Here is a 17,287-nt window from a genome sequence, read left to right as displayed (position 1 = left end):
GCAAGCCTGGGAGGGAGGGGGGAGAAGAGGAGCGGCAGCAACGTGCTCAGGGGAGCAGGCGGAGCGGAGGTGAGCTGCAGTGGTGGGGGGCGCGAGGATGGCAGCAGGGAGTAACCCTGGGGGGACAGAGGAACTGCTCCCCCCCCGCTCACCTCCACCCCCTCCCCTGAGCGCGCCGCCATTCCGCTTCTCCCCCTTCCCTCCCAGGCAAGCCTGGGAGGGAGGGGAAATGCGACGTGCCCGGGGGAGGAGGCAGGGCCGGGGATTTGAAGAAAGAGTTGGAATGGGACAGGGAAGGGGCAGAGCTGGGGCAGGGCCAGGGGGCATGGGAAAATTTTTTTGCTTGGGGTGGCAAAAAACTTGGAGCCGGCCCTGAGAGGATCCTCACTGAATCCTTCCCTCCAAGCTGTCTCCTGTGGGTTTTTCCATTCCTGCGTTTCCAGCCACTTCTGGTCCCTTCTGCAGGATTCTCTGTGGGAGATCAGGCAATCTGGCCCAAAAACTGAACTTCCCACTGGTCCTGTGAAGTACACATTGCCTCGGCTGAAAGCTCCCTTCTGTATATGACTGACTGTTTTATTACTATATTATACTACTGAACAAAAAAAGAACCCAAGATGATTATACAATGCACCACTGTTCAACTCCCAGCTTTGGCTAGCTACACAAAGTAAGCACCACAGGTACAATGTCCATTAACCAACAAGAGTTATTATCCTAGGGAAATCTGCACATTAATGAAGCGCAGGACCCTGCCTCTTTTGTCGTTCACTCTCCTCTAGCTGTGACACAAATCTGAAACTTCTAAGGCTCCATAACTGGTTCATAAAAGAAGTCAGAGTCAGGTATTGTATTAAATCACTGTAACAGGAAAAAAAGCCTGGAACATTTTCTCTTGTGGAAGAATTGGAAACCCAAGCAATTTTTGCTAATATTTCCTCCTGGAGACAAAAATCTAAAACCAAAATGTGTGAGGATATCAAGGTTTTTCCCAATTTCATGAAGGAGGATACAGAATGCTCTTAGGTCTTTAAAGAGAAGAGTATGTGTAGAAAAAGTGACTACAATTTTAAAATGAACATTTTCCCCTCTTTAAACTAGGACCAACTTATGAACCCTCCTATGTCACAGTGAAATAAACTCTATTTCCCTCTTAAGTATTTTGCATGGTAACAATGCTCTAAACAGTATAGGTATGCAATTAAAGATGTGCTCACATCATCAATTTACAAAAAAATCTGTGTTCTTAGAGCTTTTCTTGTAACTGCAAACAAACAGATTTACAGAGATTTACTGTATATACTTGATCATAAGCTGGTTTGTTTATAAACCAACTCCCTCAAGATGGATAAGTAAAAATGGAAAAATTTTTATAACCCGTTCATAAACCGACCCTATAATTCAGAGGTCAGCAAACTTTGGCTCCCGGGCCATCAGGATAAGCCGCTGGCAGGCCGAGATGGTCTGTTTACCTCGAGCATCCGCAGACACAGAGGTAAACCTAAGTAAACAAAGTGTCCCGTCACGCCAGCTGCTTACCCTGATGGGCTGGGACAGCAACTGGTGGGGAAATTTTTTGTGGGGGGAGAAGCTGGGGTGGTAACCCCTATGACCACCCCCCACATGGCCCCACCCCTAGCTCAGGACCCCCACACTCTCCACTTCCCATCCCTTCCCACATTATCTGGAGAGAGCCAGGGCAGGAAGTCTCTGACCTGACTGGAGCTGCTCCAGCAGGCTGGGCAGCACGGCCGCAGCTTGCTCCAGTAGGCCAGACTGGGTGGCACGGCTGCAGCATGTTCCAGAGGGCTGGGCCGGGCGGCACAGCTGCAGTGTGCTCCGGCAGCGTGGCCACAGACTGCTCTGTGGGGTGGGGCCAAGTGGCATGGCTGCAGCCTGCCAGCCCCGGAGCTGCAGCTGCTTCGAAGGCTGCAGGGAGAGCAGCATGGCCAGAAGTGGAGAGACAATCAACCTCCCACTAAAATTAGTAGAACGGCTACCACTGACTTCAACGGGAGTTTGTTCAAATCCTAAATGAATACTGGGTCCTGATGGTAAAATGAAGAAAATCAGAGCTGGACCAACACTGAGTGCTTCTGAAAGTCCCATCCCATAGGGTTTGCTTCTGTAGTTTGACAATCAAATCCTCAGTTTGTTGGTAACCAGGTAGTCTGTCTACTCCAGCCCCACACTCCAGCTGTTCACTGCCCAAATACACCAATGATTTTCAGCCCTGTATAATGGTCTTTACATTCATTTATTTTCCATGTCAATCCAGTGCTTGTCAAAGGTGCTGGACTGGCAGCCTTGCTGACTGGTGTTCTCTGGTTATCCACAGAGCAAAGGTAGCAACTGTGTAAACTTCCTTAGATTGCCTCAGCAATGACCCTCCTCATTGGTAGGGTCACCTCTAGGTGTGAGAGAATTGTTCAGTCACCCTACCCATTCAATAGCCTCTGTGCTGAGCCTACCCTCTAGAGTGCCAACTAGTGGCAGTGATACCTGAGATGGGAACTCAGCCCAGTAGGAACTGGACAGATTATCAAACACAACAGAAGCCTAAAAGATAGTTGAGCTAAAGTTACCAGATACACTTCAACTTGTGGGGTTTTACATGGCTAATCAAAAGTTAAAGCTGGCTAGTGAAATAAGAATATACAGTCATTCCTCACTTAGTCATCCCAGTTAACGTTGTTTCAGTGTTACGTTGCTGATCAATTAGGGAATATGCTTGTTTAAAGTTGTGTAATGCTCCCTTCTAATGTCACTTGGCAGCAGCCTGCTTTGTCTACTGCTTGCAGGAAGGGCAGCCCGTTGCAGCTAGCTGGTGGGGGCTTGGAACCAGGGTGGACTGGCAGCCCCCCTATCAGCTCCCCGCTCCCCTAAGTTCCCTGTGTTGCAGCTGCCCAGCAGGCTAGCATTGCAGCTGTCCCTCCCCCCACTGCCATGCGCTGCTTTTGCCCTCTGCCTTGGAGCTGCTCCCCAAGACGCCTGCTTGCTGTGGGGGAGGGGGAAGGAAAGAAGAGGAAGGCTAATGTCAGAGTGTCCCCCTCCCCCCTGCTCCTGCACCCCGCTTACCCCATCTTCCATAGAGCAGGGGGGACACACCAGGGCTCAGGAGCATCTGCAGTCTCAGCAAACTGATCTAATTAACAAGGCAGTGTACTTAAAGGGGAAATGTGCATACCTCCCTCATTACTGCTGCCTTGTAAAGTGAGAGACTTAACCCTTAAAGGCTCAGCCAATTGCTAGTTCATCATTTAGCAGTAAGGGAAATATCCCATCCTCTGACTCCTCCACCTCAACCAAGCTTCACAATCATCATCACTGTGTACCAGTATTAAATTGTTTGTTTAAAACTTATACTGTGTGTGTGTGTATGTATGTATATATACTATAAAAAATATAGTCTTTTGTCTGGTGAAAAAAATTTCCCTGGAACCTAATCCCCTCATTTACATTAATTCTTATGGGGAAATTGGATTCGCTTAACATCGTTTTGCTCAAAGTCGCATTTTTCAGGAACATAACTACAACGTTAAACGAGGAGTTACTGTACCTTGTCGGCTTGAGTAGGAAACTGTGCAGCAATCTCTGCATCTTCAGTAGAGAAGTATTCATTTTTAATCAAGTTGTCAATCAAACACTGGGTGTTTCGGATTTTGCTGACTAAAAGTTCTCGATGTATTTTCAGCAAGTTAAGGAAGGGTGGAGGACTTGATCCGGAGGGTTCTTGCTGGACAATCTCTGTGTTAGCACAAGACTGACCTTCCATTGTTAAGATAGCAAGAGGCTGCTCCTTCTAACATCATCTTTGAGCGACTGGAGATTTGCAGCACGGAATCGGCATGGAGTTTAATTCAAGTGAAACAAAGATTGTTCTTCACACTATTGGACCTGTGCAGATAACAGTATAGAATATCTATTAAAAGAACATTCAGCTGTAGAGACATACTCCTCAAATACCAATCAAACAAAACATTTCCAGTCTTTCAAGAATACAGTTGCTAATCTCATCTTCCAAGAACACTGGTTTCCTACCCTAGCACCTGAACTCACATTGCTCTTGGCAAAGGGTTACCTAATGGTCAAGGCTAACAAAAGCATACACGGCACTCTATAATAAAGAGTGTAGTGTATTCTGCCTTGTGCTGCATTTCTGTCTGCTTTATTTGCTGTCCTCTGGTGCATGATAGAATATCTGATATCTTTTTATGCTTCAGTGGATAAGATAGGGCATCTGTCCAAAAGTCTTTGGGCAGGAAAGAAAGGAAACAAAGTGACATTGCATCATAAAGCAGTAATTCTTACAGATCAAGTCAGTTCTCGTTTACTACAAAAAGTTAAGAATCTGTTTAAAATTTTGCCTACAGACAAGGCCCTGTGAACCTGTGACAGCTTCAGATACATTAAAAATGGGGGGAGTTGGCATCTGGGTAGATTTAGGAGACAGCTTGGGGTGGGAAGATCACGTTGTTGCATGTTTCTGCAAAAGCAATCAGCAGTCAAATAATAACATTGACAATTAAATTAGCTCCTGTAGGTTTCAGAATTAACACCCAATTGAGATGCCAGAGGCAGGTCACGCCTCTTAGAACTATTGTTTCACACTGTGCTCAGACTCAGGGAAATATCATTGCATTGGTTTAGACTTGGTCCACTTTTCAAAGTTACCTCTGCAACCATACAGGCTAACACCACGTTTTGTTTGTTTTTTCCCCAAAACCCATAAGCGGTAGCTTAGATCCTGGATTACAATGCTGTGATAAGGGGTGAATGAAGTAGCTGTGGAATCACAGAATACAGACAAGATCCCAACTGTAAGGATCAACAAAAACTGAGGACCTTTAATTGAGCACATCATCATAGCAAACCCCAAAGGGATACAGCCCAGGAGCGGTGGAAACTTCCTAAAAGGGAGGGGGCCCACCAGAGCTCAAACCCAGGGCCCTGCTCCCATGCCACCTCTTCCCCTCAGGCCCTGCTCCCGTGCCGCCTCTTCCCCCCAAGACCTCACTCCCTGCTCACTCATCTCTGCTCCCTCTCTGCCATTGTTCACCCTTACGGCTAGTAAAAAGTCAGAAGGCATAGCCCCTCCTCTTCTGGCGCCCTTGACACAGCCTCTTTGTATAGACTGAGCACCACCCAGAGCTGTCTCTAGCTAGGTTTTTAAGATGATCTGGCTGCATATTCCAGTTTATGTCTGTTACTGCCGATCTTATCACTTCAATGAAGCATTTGGCTACCACGTGATCGCTGGCTGTGAAGCAGCATTCCTAGGTACACATGCTTGTAATTCATTGGTCAGCCATCCTAATACATCCATACCAAGAAAGCTGCCAAAACCAAACCAGTTCTGGAGGAGGCTGATAATCTGATTTTAATTCTCGTCCCTTTCTCATCCCTTCCCATCTTTTCCTCATACCTCTCTATCCCTTCCCCATCTACCAGCCCAGTTCCACATGAAACCAACTGGCAGATGAGAGAAGCAAGAGAGAAAACCCATACATGTATATGTCCATCTCCTAACACAGATCATATTCTGTATGGAAGTGGGCATATGCAGAAATTATGCACCATCTCTCCTCTCCTGAGCCCTTTCCTTTTCCTTTAAAAAAACCAAAACAACAGCTTTTCTCCTTTCTGTATTTCGGGGAAGGGGTTGGAATGGGGGCAGGCAAGGGGTGGAGTAGGGGCGGGGCTGAGAGCGGCAGGGGGGAGATGTCAGTAATGTGGCCCTCAGGCCAATGTACTTGTTCTCACATGGTCCTCGTGGTCATTTGAGTTTGAGACCCCTGCTTTAGAGCAAGGATTGTCTTTTTGATCTGTGTTTGTACAGCCTAGCACAATGGGGTCCTTGGTTCATGCCTGGGGCTCTGAAGCACTACAGCAATACAAATAAAATAAAATAATAATAATAATAATACAATATTACAACAAAAATGATCTAGGGATTCAGGGGTTGGTATAATATCTTAAAAGAGTTACAGATGTTTTTACTGACCATATATTATGATGATAGTGCCTCTTCAAAGAAAGCTTGCAAAAGTTTTAGAATGAAGTGGTGTTTGAAAAATGGTTTAGTCATCAAGGTTCATATTTTTACACAATTAGAGCCTTCTGACACAGAGAAATGGCAACATGGTTTCCAGGAAGCCAAGTGAATCAGGAACCAGCCAGCCCAGCTGCATGAGTAACATGAATGGTGTAATGAAGATGGATTTATCTAATAAACACAGATCACTTACTTGTGGCGGAAAACATTAGTCAGACTGTTTCACTGAATGTAATGACACCTAAAGGAATGTGCAACATTTAGAACTTGTCTAGGCTAGGGATTAGCCCCCGTTTTAGCCACTGATGACTAATCAGTACTGCAGCTGCACTTGTGCAAAAGCAGTACTGTCCCATTCTCAGGTGGTGTAAATTGGTGAGGTGCTTATTGGGGGACAGTGGACCTATGCAAATTTTCACCAGTTGTGAATCTGGCTCTTAGTGTAGATAGGCAAAGTCATTACAAACTGCACTAGTGTGAATCACAGCTTATCCCAGTTTCAAGCAACGGTAAGCTGTATTGGTGCATCTTGCAGCTTCTAGTGTGGATACGTAAAGGGCTGAGAGTCTGCACTGGTGTCTGGTCACTATGGATGAAATCTCCAGTGTGGATAAGGCCTTATTTATATCTGGAAAGGGAAAGAGGGTGAGAAAGGTGTGGAAAGCTTTTCTGAATTGTAATTGTCTTGGGGAATTATATACACTTTGAAGCAGCTACACTGGATTTCTTGCAGAGAAGCGAGGGAGATTTTTTCTACTATTACTACAATTAGAAATCTAAAAAAGTGTTCACAAAAATCTCATTGGAAGTGCCGCATCAAGATTTCACCCAACATTTTCCACCTTGGAATTGTAGGGCATACTTCAAGAATGCAATTCAAGTTCAATTTGCAAATTTTCCAAAGGTATTTAGAATGGATCTGATTGTGATCTTGTAAGAAGTCTGGTTCTCAGCTAGTAAATTAAATGTAGATTCAGTGCTTGCACCAAAATAGTAATTACATATATTTTATTATATTGCTATTTAAGTACAAGTAACAGTAATTAATTACAATCCAGTTTTATCAGTTACCTGACAGATACAATAGCTGGTATTTGATATCCAAAAAATGCAATTATGTAGTCACAGCCCTTGTTTAAAGAAGAGCAATTCATTCCTGTTCCCCAGAGCTATGTTTAAGCTTCACAGCCATACATATTGATTGAGGAAATGTCACTAGCTTATCCTGATGAAAAGGGCCTCTGACCCTCATCACTGTAAGACAAGGACATATAACATTAATGCAAGGAGGCTGGCTGATTTAATGCATGCTATGATGTACAGTTCTGATTGTCCCAGAAGCCACATTGGCTATAGCAATGAGACCAAGATTTGCATTCTTTAACAGGCCTTTTCTTAGCACACAATTCTCTCATCTGTGTTAGTGATCATATTGTGTATCCAGCTAACCACGAATGGGGCAATTGATTAGCCAGTGCCTGCACAAATTTCAAATCGATAGCTTCATTACTTGGATGATTATGTGCAAATTCTTCTTACAAAGATTTAGGTGGGTCTGATGCTGAATGATATTAATTATGGAATATGAATTATGACTCCTTCCAGGTCTAGTTAGCAATATAAACATTCTATGAATCTGACAATTGGATGTAACTTGTTGCTGAAGGAATCAGGAGCAGTACTGACAACCCTAAAGGTTAAAAAAAAAACAGACCCCAAAACATCATGAGATTGTCCCCAGAATCATGAGGCATTTTAAAAAGAGGGTATGCTGGGTGCTTTGAACATCGCCTACCCACCCCAGCACATGCGCCACAACTAGTGCTGCCCACTCTCCCAAGTTATTTGAGTAATGTGATTTTGGGCCCCACTGCGGCTCTCTCACAGCCACATCTCCTAATTCCCCTGCTCAGCAACAAATTCTGCCCTCAATCCTCAAATTAATCCTGTGCCCACATTGGCCCTGAGCTCCTACATCAGTTCTGGCCCCCCAGCCCCACCTCTGCTCCTCCTGCAACTGCTGCGGTTCTTCAACCCCTCTCTCAGGCCTGGGGTGCCTGCAGCCGGTTCCCCTTCTCCCCTCTTCCAGGCTGGGTGCTGCAAGGAAGAAGAGGGGAGGAAGGGGACTGAGAAGAGCTATCCCATTATTCACAGTAGGTGGGAGAGGCTGAGTTTCCCTGACTGTAGGGAAAAAATTGTGAGAATTGGCAACACTAATTAGTCCTGATGTGTCCAGTGGTGAGGCTAACCCTGAAAGAATGTAGGTGCTGGGTTTTCTGGAAAGCACGTATCAGTCTAATTAAACAGTAAAAATGAGTGTCTTCAGCTACCACAATAAACTCGTCAAATGTCACATCAGGACAAGGTTTAGAAAAACACCTTAACTGATTGCTTCTTGGAAAAGCTAATCGGTCTTGCAGAGCATTGTATTAGTGTGTAATGAACCTTCTAGTCCTATTCATAAACTAAAGCAGCTATATAATCTTACTAAAACAGACCATAAAATGTTACTAAAACAGAACCCTCAAGATGTGATAATGCCCCAAAGGCCCCAATCAGGATTGGAAACCCATTGTGGCAGTTGTTATACACATACAGTCACTGTTCAGAAGAGCCTGCAACTAGAAACTAGGTAGTACAATTCTTGCTAACCTAATCTTCTTTATTCACTCATTGCTTAAACCCCAGGGCTAGTATAGTGACATCATCATACCTATACACTTGTCTGCATGTCCATGGGCCATTTCTGTAGCAGGAACAGTATCTGACACAGTTGATCTACTATTACGTCTTCTGAGATGTGTCTTACTTTGTCTTGTATTGTTATGAAGTATTGTGTGTTTGTCATTACAAGCTTGCAATATTCGTTTGATTATTAATCAATTTTACACGCACACACTACTTTTAAAGGTGATGTGTGAAACTTTTTACAAATTAGAAATAGGTGCTGAAAGAATCCACTTGCTAAGCTCAGAGGTGCATCCATCTCAGCCACTCCAGTTGCTGGCTCCAGACCCAATGCAATTATCCAGCATGTAGAATGCTGCTGGAAAAGTTTGGGGATACAAGGCAATGGCAGGTATTTTAGTATATTAAATAGCTTTTGAAAAATTTTGGAGTCAAGAAATGTTTTATTTAACTGATGCAGCATTTGTGACAGGGTTAATGAATACAAACAATCCTCAAGTGACCTCTGAACCTCAGGATTGTTTTATGACTAGTAAAAGCAGCAAAGAATCCTGTGGCACCTTATAGACTAACAGACGTTTTGTAGCATGAGCTTTCGTGGGTGAATACCCACTTCCTCAGATGATTTGTGCAAGTTTCTTCATGAGGTTGATGGATTTCCATTCCATACGGCTAAATGCAGTGCCTTGCATGGTGTCAAGTATCAGAGGGTAGCCGTGTTAGTCTGGATCTGTAAAAACAGCAAAGAATCCTGTGGCACCTTATAGACTAACAGACGTTTTGGAGCATGAGCTAGTAGTGGCTATTTTAGGATCCATCCATCAGTAAGACATCACTCAGTTGATATGCAAGTGGAACTCCTCCTATAGCAACCCTACCACACCAGCCTGCAAGTACAGCTAATGTGTGTTTCTCTGAGAAGTAGACAAAACATATCAGCATGGGCTAGCTAAAACAGAGATACATATATACGTAGATCTGAGTGGCCTAAACACCCAGAAAGAAGGTAGAATTTTCAAGGATGGAGAAGAAAGGGTGGATTTTAAAACTTATGGGATGTAAACTTTCCACTCGCTTACAGTACCTCAAAGCCACAAACCTGGGTAATGAACTGACAGAGGGGCAAGGGTATGTGTAAAAAATAGCGTATGTTTGATTTCAGACATACAGAACTTGAGGTGGGATAGAAACATCTGAAAGAAAATATCCAGAGACAGACAGAGAGGTGGGACTGCACAGGTTACCAAAAAGATGGAGATGGAGAGAGAGATTTGAGAGTCTTGGGTGTAGATATGAGTTGAATCAAGTGGTCTCAAAGAAGATCACCCAAAGTGAGAAAGCCAAAGACTGAGCCTTGGGGAACTCTGTCAGTGAAGGGAATGAGATCAGAAAAGCTTATGAAGAAAGGCTGAAGGAGCATTACAAATGCTTAGCCTCATAACCATGGAACAGCTGTGAGGACTGTGGAGGAGGGGAAGATGGAGTAACCGACTGCACAGGCTGTTAGTTTGAGGACAGCAGTTTCAGTGGATTGAACAGGGCGAAGGCCAGAATGCATGAGCTCAAAGAACTGGAGGAGGAGCAATCAACGGAGAAGACTGATCATCCAAGGAGTTTAAAAGCAAAGGAGAGAAGGGAATTAGAACAATAGGAAGGTGGAAAGGATCTGTAGGACAGGCAAAACAATAGCAATGCTGGAAACAGAGGGAAAGGAGCATGAATTGCTGGGGATAATGGAAGATGGGAGGGGACTGGGGCGAGAGAGAAGTGAAAGGGGGACACAGGTGAAGACTTGCCATAGTAAGTAGATACAATATACTTAGCACTTCCACTAAGGTGCTGTACAATCACTGAGCTGGAGTCACACAAGGATGAGTAAGATGATCCCATTTTGATGTTAGTCAGTCTGCTGATTACAACAGCTCTTTAAAATGGTCATCTTTGTGCAGTCAAAAAAAACTGGCTCTGCTTTCTACTGTTCACATCCTCTTTTTGCTCAAAGTGTTTCCCTCAAATCCCATCACAACTGCTGCTCATGCCTGCCATTCCCTCGCCTGGTGATGCAAGAAGCTCACCTAATCTGGTAGTGAAGAATATTGTGGTTCATTGATAGTGTAAATACTTATTGCCAAAAGATCTTATTGGAGCCTCTTAACTTACATGCAACAGGGAAAGGGGTGAAGGCCTGCAATAAGGGCATGAAAAGTATTTAATCCATTAAGTATGGTTTCTGATTAAACTGCCTAATCACAGGCAGAGAGTATACAAGATGGGGAAGCATAGAAAATCAGTCTGAAGAGCAGGTTTTCCCTTGGTCTCTTGTTTTTAAAGTAAAGGAAAAACTAATTTAAAACTAATAGTTTCTCTTTAAAGAATTAAACCAAATGAAAAATCCAACCCATATTAGTTCTGTTCTGATTGTCCACAACAAACCATTCCTACTGACTCTGAAAATAACAACTATGACACATCACTAGCTGAACTAGTTGTAGGAGTCAGAGACTTTTTTATCTTAGGCTTTTCCATAGCACCCTTCATGACAGTATCTAAGGTCTCAATTCAGGAAAGCATGCCTAATTAGGACATTAAGTTAAGCATATGTTTATAAAGTAAAGTCCCACTGAGGTCATGGCATGAGCACATGCTTAAAGATAAATTTAGAAATGAGGTGTAAATTTTTAAAAATTGCACGACAAATTCATAGTATATGATCTTTCCTAATGTTTTTAAACATACTGTACTCTTGACAGCTCTCACTTTATATTATTTTTATTACAAATACTTGCACTGTAAAGACACAAAAATAAATAGTATTTTTCAATTCACCTCATACAAGTACTGCAGTACAATCTCTTTATTCTGAAAGTGCAATTTACAAATGTAGAATTTTTTTTTTTTACATAAATGTGCTCAAAAACAAAACAATATAAATCTTTAGAGCCTACAAGTCCACTCTGTCCTACTTCTTATTCAGTCAATCGCTAAAACAAACAAGTTTGTTCACATTTCTGGGAGATAATGTTGCCCATTTCTTATTTACAATGTCGCCTAAAAGTGAGAACAGGTGTTCGCATGGCACTGTTGTGGCCAGCATTGCAAGGTATTTATGTGCTAAGCATATGCTAAGCATTTATATGCCTCTTCATGCTTCGACCACCATTCCAGAGGACATGCTTGCAGGCTGATGAGTGTTTCTGCTTGAAAACAATCCAAAGCAGTGCTGACTGACGCACATTCATTTTCATCATCTGAGCCAGATGTCATCAACAGAAGGTTAATTTTCTTTTTTGATGGTTTTCTGTAGGTTTCGAATTGGAGTGTGCGACGTTCCCCTCTGGTGTTCTCTGGACTGGTGATCTGCTAGGCCTCTACAATCTTTAACTCTGGGAGCTAGCCTTACTCTGCTCTGCTGTGAGACCCCCCCCTCCTGGGCTGTTCACGCACAGCCTCTGGCATGTAAGCTGTTCCTTGGATTATGCAACCGAATGACACTAGCCAATATCTCCGGTCCCATACACAACCCTAGGCACCTCCATCTTGCAGTGTCCAGTTATGCCCGCTGGATGCTGCATGCTTATATGAGTTCGTCAATTTAACAAAGAAATTGATATGTACCAGGCTTGGTAACCCAAGGGGAGTCTCTGGCACGCTTCAAACCAAATGCACTGCTTCAGGTAGAAGAAACAAACAGATTTATTAACCACAAAGATAGATTTTAAGTGATTATAAGTCAAAACACAAGTCAGATTTGGTCAAATGAAATAAAAGCAAAATGCATTCTAAGCTGATCTTAACACTTTCAGTGCCCTTATAAACTTAGATGCGTCTCACCACAGACTGGCTGGTTGCCCTTCAGCCAGGCTCTCCCCTTTGATCAGCGCTTCAGTTGCTTGGTGCTGGTAGTGTTTGTAGATGGAGGTGGAAAAGAGAGGAAGAGCATGGCAAACATCTCTCCCTTTTACCATGTCCATTCTTCCTTCTTGGCTTTGCCTCCACTTCAGAGTCAGGTGAGCATTACCTCGTCGCAGTCCCAAACTGATCAAAGGAAGGGGGGTGACTCACTGGAAAGTCCAACAGATCCTTTGTTGTTGTCTAGGCCAGTGTCCTTTGTTCCTGTGATGCTGGGCTGGATACATGCCCTGATGAGGTGTGAACTGCCCCTCTGCTTCTGGAGTTTTTGCCTGGGCTTGCTTTAAGCCATGAGGACACATTTTCAGCCTCATAACTATATACATGAAATTACAACCTATAACATTACCATAGCAACAATGCTCAGTACATCACGAGCCTTTTGAAGATACCCAACATGACAAATTTTGCATTAGAGACCACACAATCATATTATAAGGATGAACATGGGGTGTGTAGGGTGTTCCCACGAGGTACAGAAAGTCACAGAGTGTTGCTCTTTTAAGATTTCTGACAGCTTGTTCCGCACCTCATCCCTCTCAGAATTTGGAAGGTACTTCAGATTCTTAAACCTTGAGTCAAGTGCTAGCCTGTAGCTATCTTAAGAAATCTCATATTGGTACCTCCTTTGCGTTTTGTCAAATCTGCAATTAAAGTGTTGTTAAATTGAACAACATATGCTGGGGCGTCATCCGAGACTGCCATAACACAAAATATATGACAGAATGCGGGTAAAACTACGGAGCAGGTGACATACAATTCTCCCCCAAGGAGTTCAGTCACAAATTTAATTAATGCATTTTTTCTTTTTAAAATGAGCGCCATCAGCATAGACTGTGTCCTCTGGAATGGTAGTCGAAGCACGAAAGGGCATACAAATGTTTAGTATATTTGGCATGTAAATACCTTGCAATGCAAGCTACAACAGTGCCAAGCAAACGCCCATTCTCACTTTCTGGTGACATTGTAAATAAGAAGCGGGGAGCATTATCTCCTGCAAATGTAAACAAACTTGTTTGTCTTAGTGATTGGCTGAACAAGAAGTAGGACGGAGTGGACTTGTAGCTCTAAAGTTTTACATTGTTTTGTTTTTGAGTGCAGTTATGTAACAAAAACAAATCTACATTTGTAAAAAGCGAGAGAGTCCTGTGGCACCTTATAGACTAACAGACATATTGGAGCATAAGCTTTCATGGGTGAATACCCACTTTGTCAGATGCCTATGGTGGACATTTCCAGAGGCAGGTATAAATATGCAGGCAAGAATCAGTCTAGAGATAATGAAATTAGTTCAGTCAGGGAGGATTGAATACATCTGTTAGTCTAAAAAGTGCCACAGGACTCTGTCGCTTTTTACAGGTCCAGACTAACACAGCTACCCCCTGATACAAATTACATTTGTAAGTTGCACTTTCCTGATAAAGAGATTGCACTACAGTACTTGTATAAGGTGAACTGAAAAATACTCCCCTACCTGTATATACTCATTCATAAGCCAAATATTTTTGGTAAAAAAGTGACATGACACATCAAAGAGCAGGGGTCGTCTTATAAACAGGTCTACACCAAAAATTGATGATTTTAAACTCTCTAGAATCATTGAATTGAATATCTAATACACTGTGATTTTGTTTACCTGGAGCCTCTGCAGGCATGGAGCTTCTCAGCTCCCTGTGGCGCGCACTTCCTGCAGCTCCCATTGGCTGGGAACGGCAAACCACAGACACTGGGAGCTGAGGGGCTCTGTGCCTGTGAACGCTCCAGGTAAACAAAACGACCAGGCCCGCTAGTAGCTCACCCTAATGGGACAGGAGCCAAAGTTTGCCAACCCCTGAAATACAGGGATGGTTTATGAACAGGTCATACAGTTTTTGCTATTTTTACCTAACCATCTTGGGGGTCAGCTTATAAACAAATGGGTTAATGAATGAGTATATACGCTATTTCTTTTGTCTTTTTAGTCCAAATATTTGTAATAACAAATAATATAAAATGAGCACTGTACACTTTGTATTCTGTGTTGTAACTGAAATCAATACATTTGAAAACGTAGAAAAACATCCAAATATTTATAATAAATTTAAATTGGTATTCTATTATTGACCGTGCAATTTAAACTGTAATTAATTTTGTAATCAAGTTAATTTGTTTTGAATTAATCATGTGAGTAAACTGTGATTAATTGACAGCCCTAGAAATTTTCCATGCTTGGTCTCTTAAGGATTGGAGTAAGACTAATTCCTGCCAGGGACCATCTGTTTGTTAAGTGAGTACACAACAACTAGCTCAATAGGGCTCTCTTGCATTTCCTTTGTCAGGCTGCTGATGGTCATATTCCATTTACAGGGATCATGTGTAAGGCCTGACCATTCTGGTTTTGCTACTGGTATCCAGGAAAAAGAGTTAACCCAGGATCTGCTATTTGTAATGTAGATGCACTGTGTTCCTGCAGAAACTTCCCTCTGCCAGCAGCAGGGGGTGGCATTGGGGAGGAGCAGCTGGGTTTGGGTTTTCCTCCTGTCTTTGCTAGTGGGGTTCCCGTATTAGCCTCTAGCTGTTATGCTTAATTCTCTGCCTAAAAGTTGCTCAGCACACTCTTCAAGCCCTGCCGAATGTGATTTGTCCTCTGCCAAATTTCTGAGGAATGGGAGTGTCTCTTACTGAAGAAACATGAAACTCAAACCTTGCAGTTTAGAAACACAGCCTCAGTACAGATTTACAAAGTGCAAATATTAGACTAACAAACAAAGCCTAGACCAGGGGTAGGCAACCTATGGCACGTGTGCCAAAGGCGGCACACAAGCTGATTTTCAGCGGCACTCACACTGCCCGGGTCCCGGCCACTGGTCCAGGGGGCTCTGCATTTTAATTTAATTTTAAATGCAGTGTCTTAATTTTAAAAACCTTATTTACTTTACATACAACAGTAGTTTAGTTATATATTATAGACTTATAAAAAGAGACCTTCTAAAAATGTTAAAATGTATTACCGGCACGCGGAACCTTAAATTAGAATGAATAAATGAAGACTCGGCACACTACTTCTGAAAGGTTGCCGACCCGTGGCCTAGATTAAAAAAAAAATTAAACTAGAATAAGAATCATAAATACTTAATGCCTGTACAATGTAGCTATAAAAAAACATTACTGTCTCCATGTCACTTAGTAATTTGAGTTTCGCTGTATCTCACTGACCAAACTCCTGATGAGGACACATCTGGACTGAATGAGAGGATTTCAAAACACACCTCCCAAAATGTCAAAGCAAATTCAGTTACATCTAGTTCATTTTTCTATAGACTTCATTAATTAACCTTGTACATTTCTCTAACTTTCCTCTCAACTCCACTAACCCATTTGTCCCATTATTCCCTCCTTGCATACTTGCTTCACTGGCCTTTCTCCCACACAAATTCATCCCACATTATCTGATACCTCCTTGGTTTCCTGCTCCTTTCCCTCTTATATCCACTTATTTCTAAGACATGGGCTACCAGAAATATTTTGCTCCCACAGCTCTGGATTTCTAAGTGGTTCTCTTTCCTTCCACCACCATCCCAAATAAAACAATTCAACATTGGCAAAGCCATGCAAAGAGAGCCAGTAAAGAGGCACAGAACCAACCTACCTATCAGTGGGAAACCCAGCTCTCACAAAGCACCGGGCCAGACTTGTGGGCCACTGGACTGGGGTAAAGAACATTCTCCCACTACTCACAACACACACAGTCATCAGGCAGGTGGCAACCTAAACCGAGGGCTTTCAATCCTGGAGTCAGGTGTTTTAAGTCAAGTCCTTACTATTCCTTTAACATACCACCTCTTGGCAGTTAATAGATATTTTTGAGGTTGGGTTGCCAATTTTGTTTGGATGTATTCCTAGAGGTTTCGTCATGACATAATCTTTAACTAAATATTTTTAATTCCTGGAGACGCCAGAGGAATCCTGGAGAGTTGGCAACCCTACTTTGAGGGACACTTATGCCAAACCCAAATGACATTCATTCACAACTCTGCAAATGGCCATTGGCCCACTTGGCCAGGGAAATGTGCCCCAATCACTGTTTTAGAAGAACTGCATTTGTTTTCAGATGCTTGACTCTTTATTTTGCATAAAGCAGCAGCATCTCAAAACCTACTACAGGGATGAGATCACTGGAAAGGAACCGCAGGGGGCAGCCACAGAACCCAACCAGCTACCCTGAAGCTTGAGCTGTAGACGTGTGTTGCAGTCATTGGCCTCATTCACCTCACCGAGGCCTCACCCACAACCGTGTGACATGTTCTCTCAACACTGTGATCCCCCTTGCTCTCCTGCCCCAGGCAGCCATCCCCTCAGCATTGTGACCTCCCCATCTCTCCTGCCCCCAGCACTGAGACCCCCTTGCTCTCCTGCCCCAAGCAGCCACCCCTCCCCCGCACTGTGACCCCTCCATCTCTCCTGCCCCTAGCACTGAGACCCCCTTGCTCTCCTGCCCCAGGCAGCCACCCCCCCCAGCACTGTGACCCCCCCATCTCTCCTGCCCCTAGCACTGAGACCCCCTTGCTCTCCTGCCCCAAGCAGCCACCACCCCCCGCACTGTGACACCCCCATCTCTCCTGCCCCTAGCACTGAGACCCCCTTGCTCTCCTGCCC

The 17,287-nt window shown here is 43.5% G+C and overlaps 2 protein-coding genes across 18 annotated transcripts in view; both read right to left on the bottom strand.

Moving 5' to 3' along the window:
* GGCT (gamma-glutamylcyclotransferase) overlaps positions 1 to 17,287 on the bottom strand; it is a 63,135-nt gene that overhangs the window by 21,339 nt on the left and 24,509 nt on the right. The gene's annotated exons all lie outside the window — the stretch shown is intronic.
* The window catches only part of NOD1 (nucleotide binding oligomerization domain containing 1), a 94,480-nt gene that overhangs the window by 75,982 nt on the left and 1,211 nt on the right, over positions 1 to 17,287 (bottom strand). For 4 of the 10 annotated variants that reach the window (XM_050938338.1, XM_050938327.1, XM_050938329.1 and 1 more), the window contains exon 2: positions 3,560 to 3,897. The exons of 3 other annotated variants lie outside the window; for them this stretch is intronic. In XM_050938338.1, coding sequence (XP_050794295.1) covers positions 3,560 to 3,775 — 216 coding nt within the window. In that variant the 5' untranslated portion in view covers positions 3,776 to 3,897. Of the gene's footprint in view, positions 1 to 3,559; positions 3,898 to 6,004; positions 6,078 to 17,287 lie in introns of those variants that run through there. 3 more of the 10 variants (XM_050938339.1, XM_050938335.1, XM_050938343.1) reach the window with 3 other exon arrangements.

Source organism: Gopherus flavomarginatus, chromosome 2, assembly GCF_025201925.1.
Source record: "Gopherus flavomarginatus isolate rGopFla2 chromosome 2, rGopFla2.mat.asm, whole genome shotgun sequence".
NCBI classification, from domain to species: Eukaryota; Metazoa; Chordata; order Testudines; family Testudinidae; genus Gopherus; species Gopherus flavomarginatus.
Note: the sequence above shows the minus strand (reverse complement) of the source record. Positions and strands in the feature narration are given on the sequence as shown.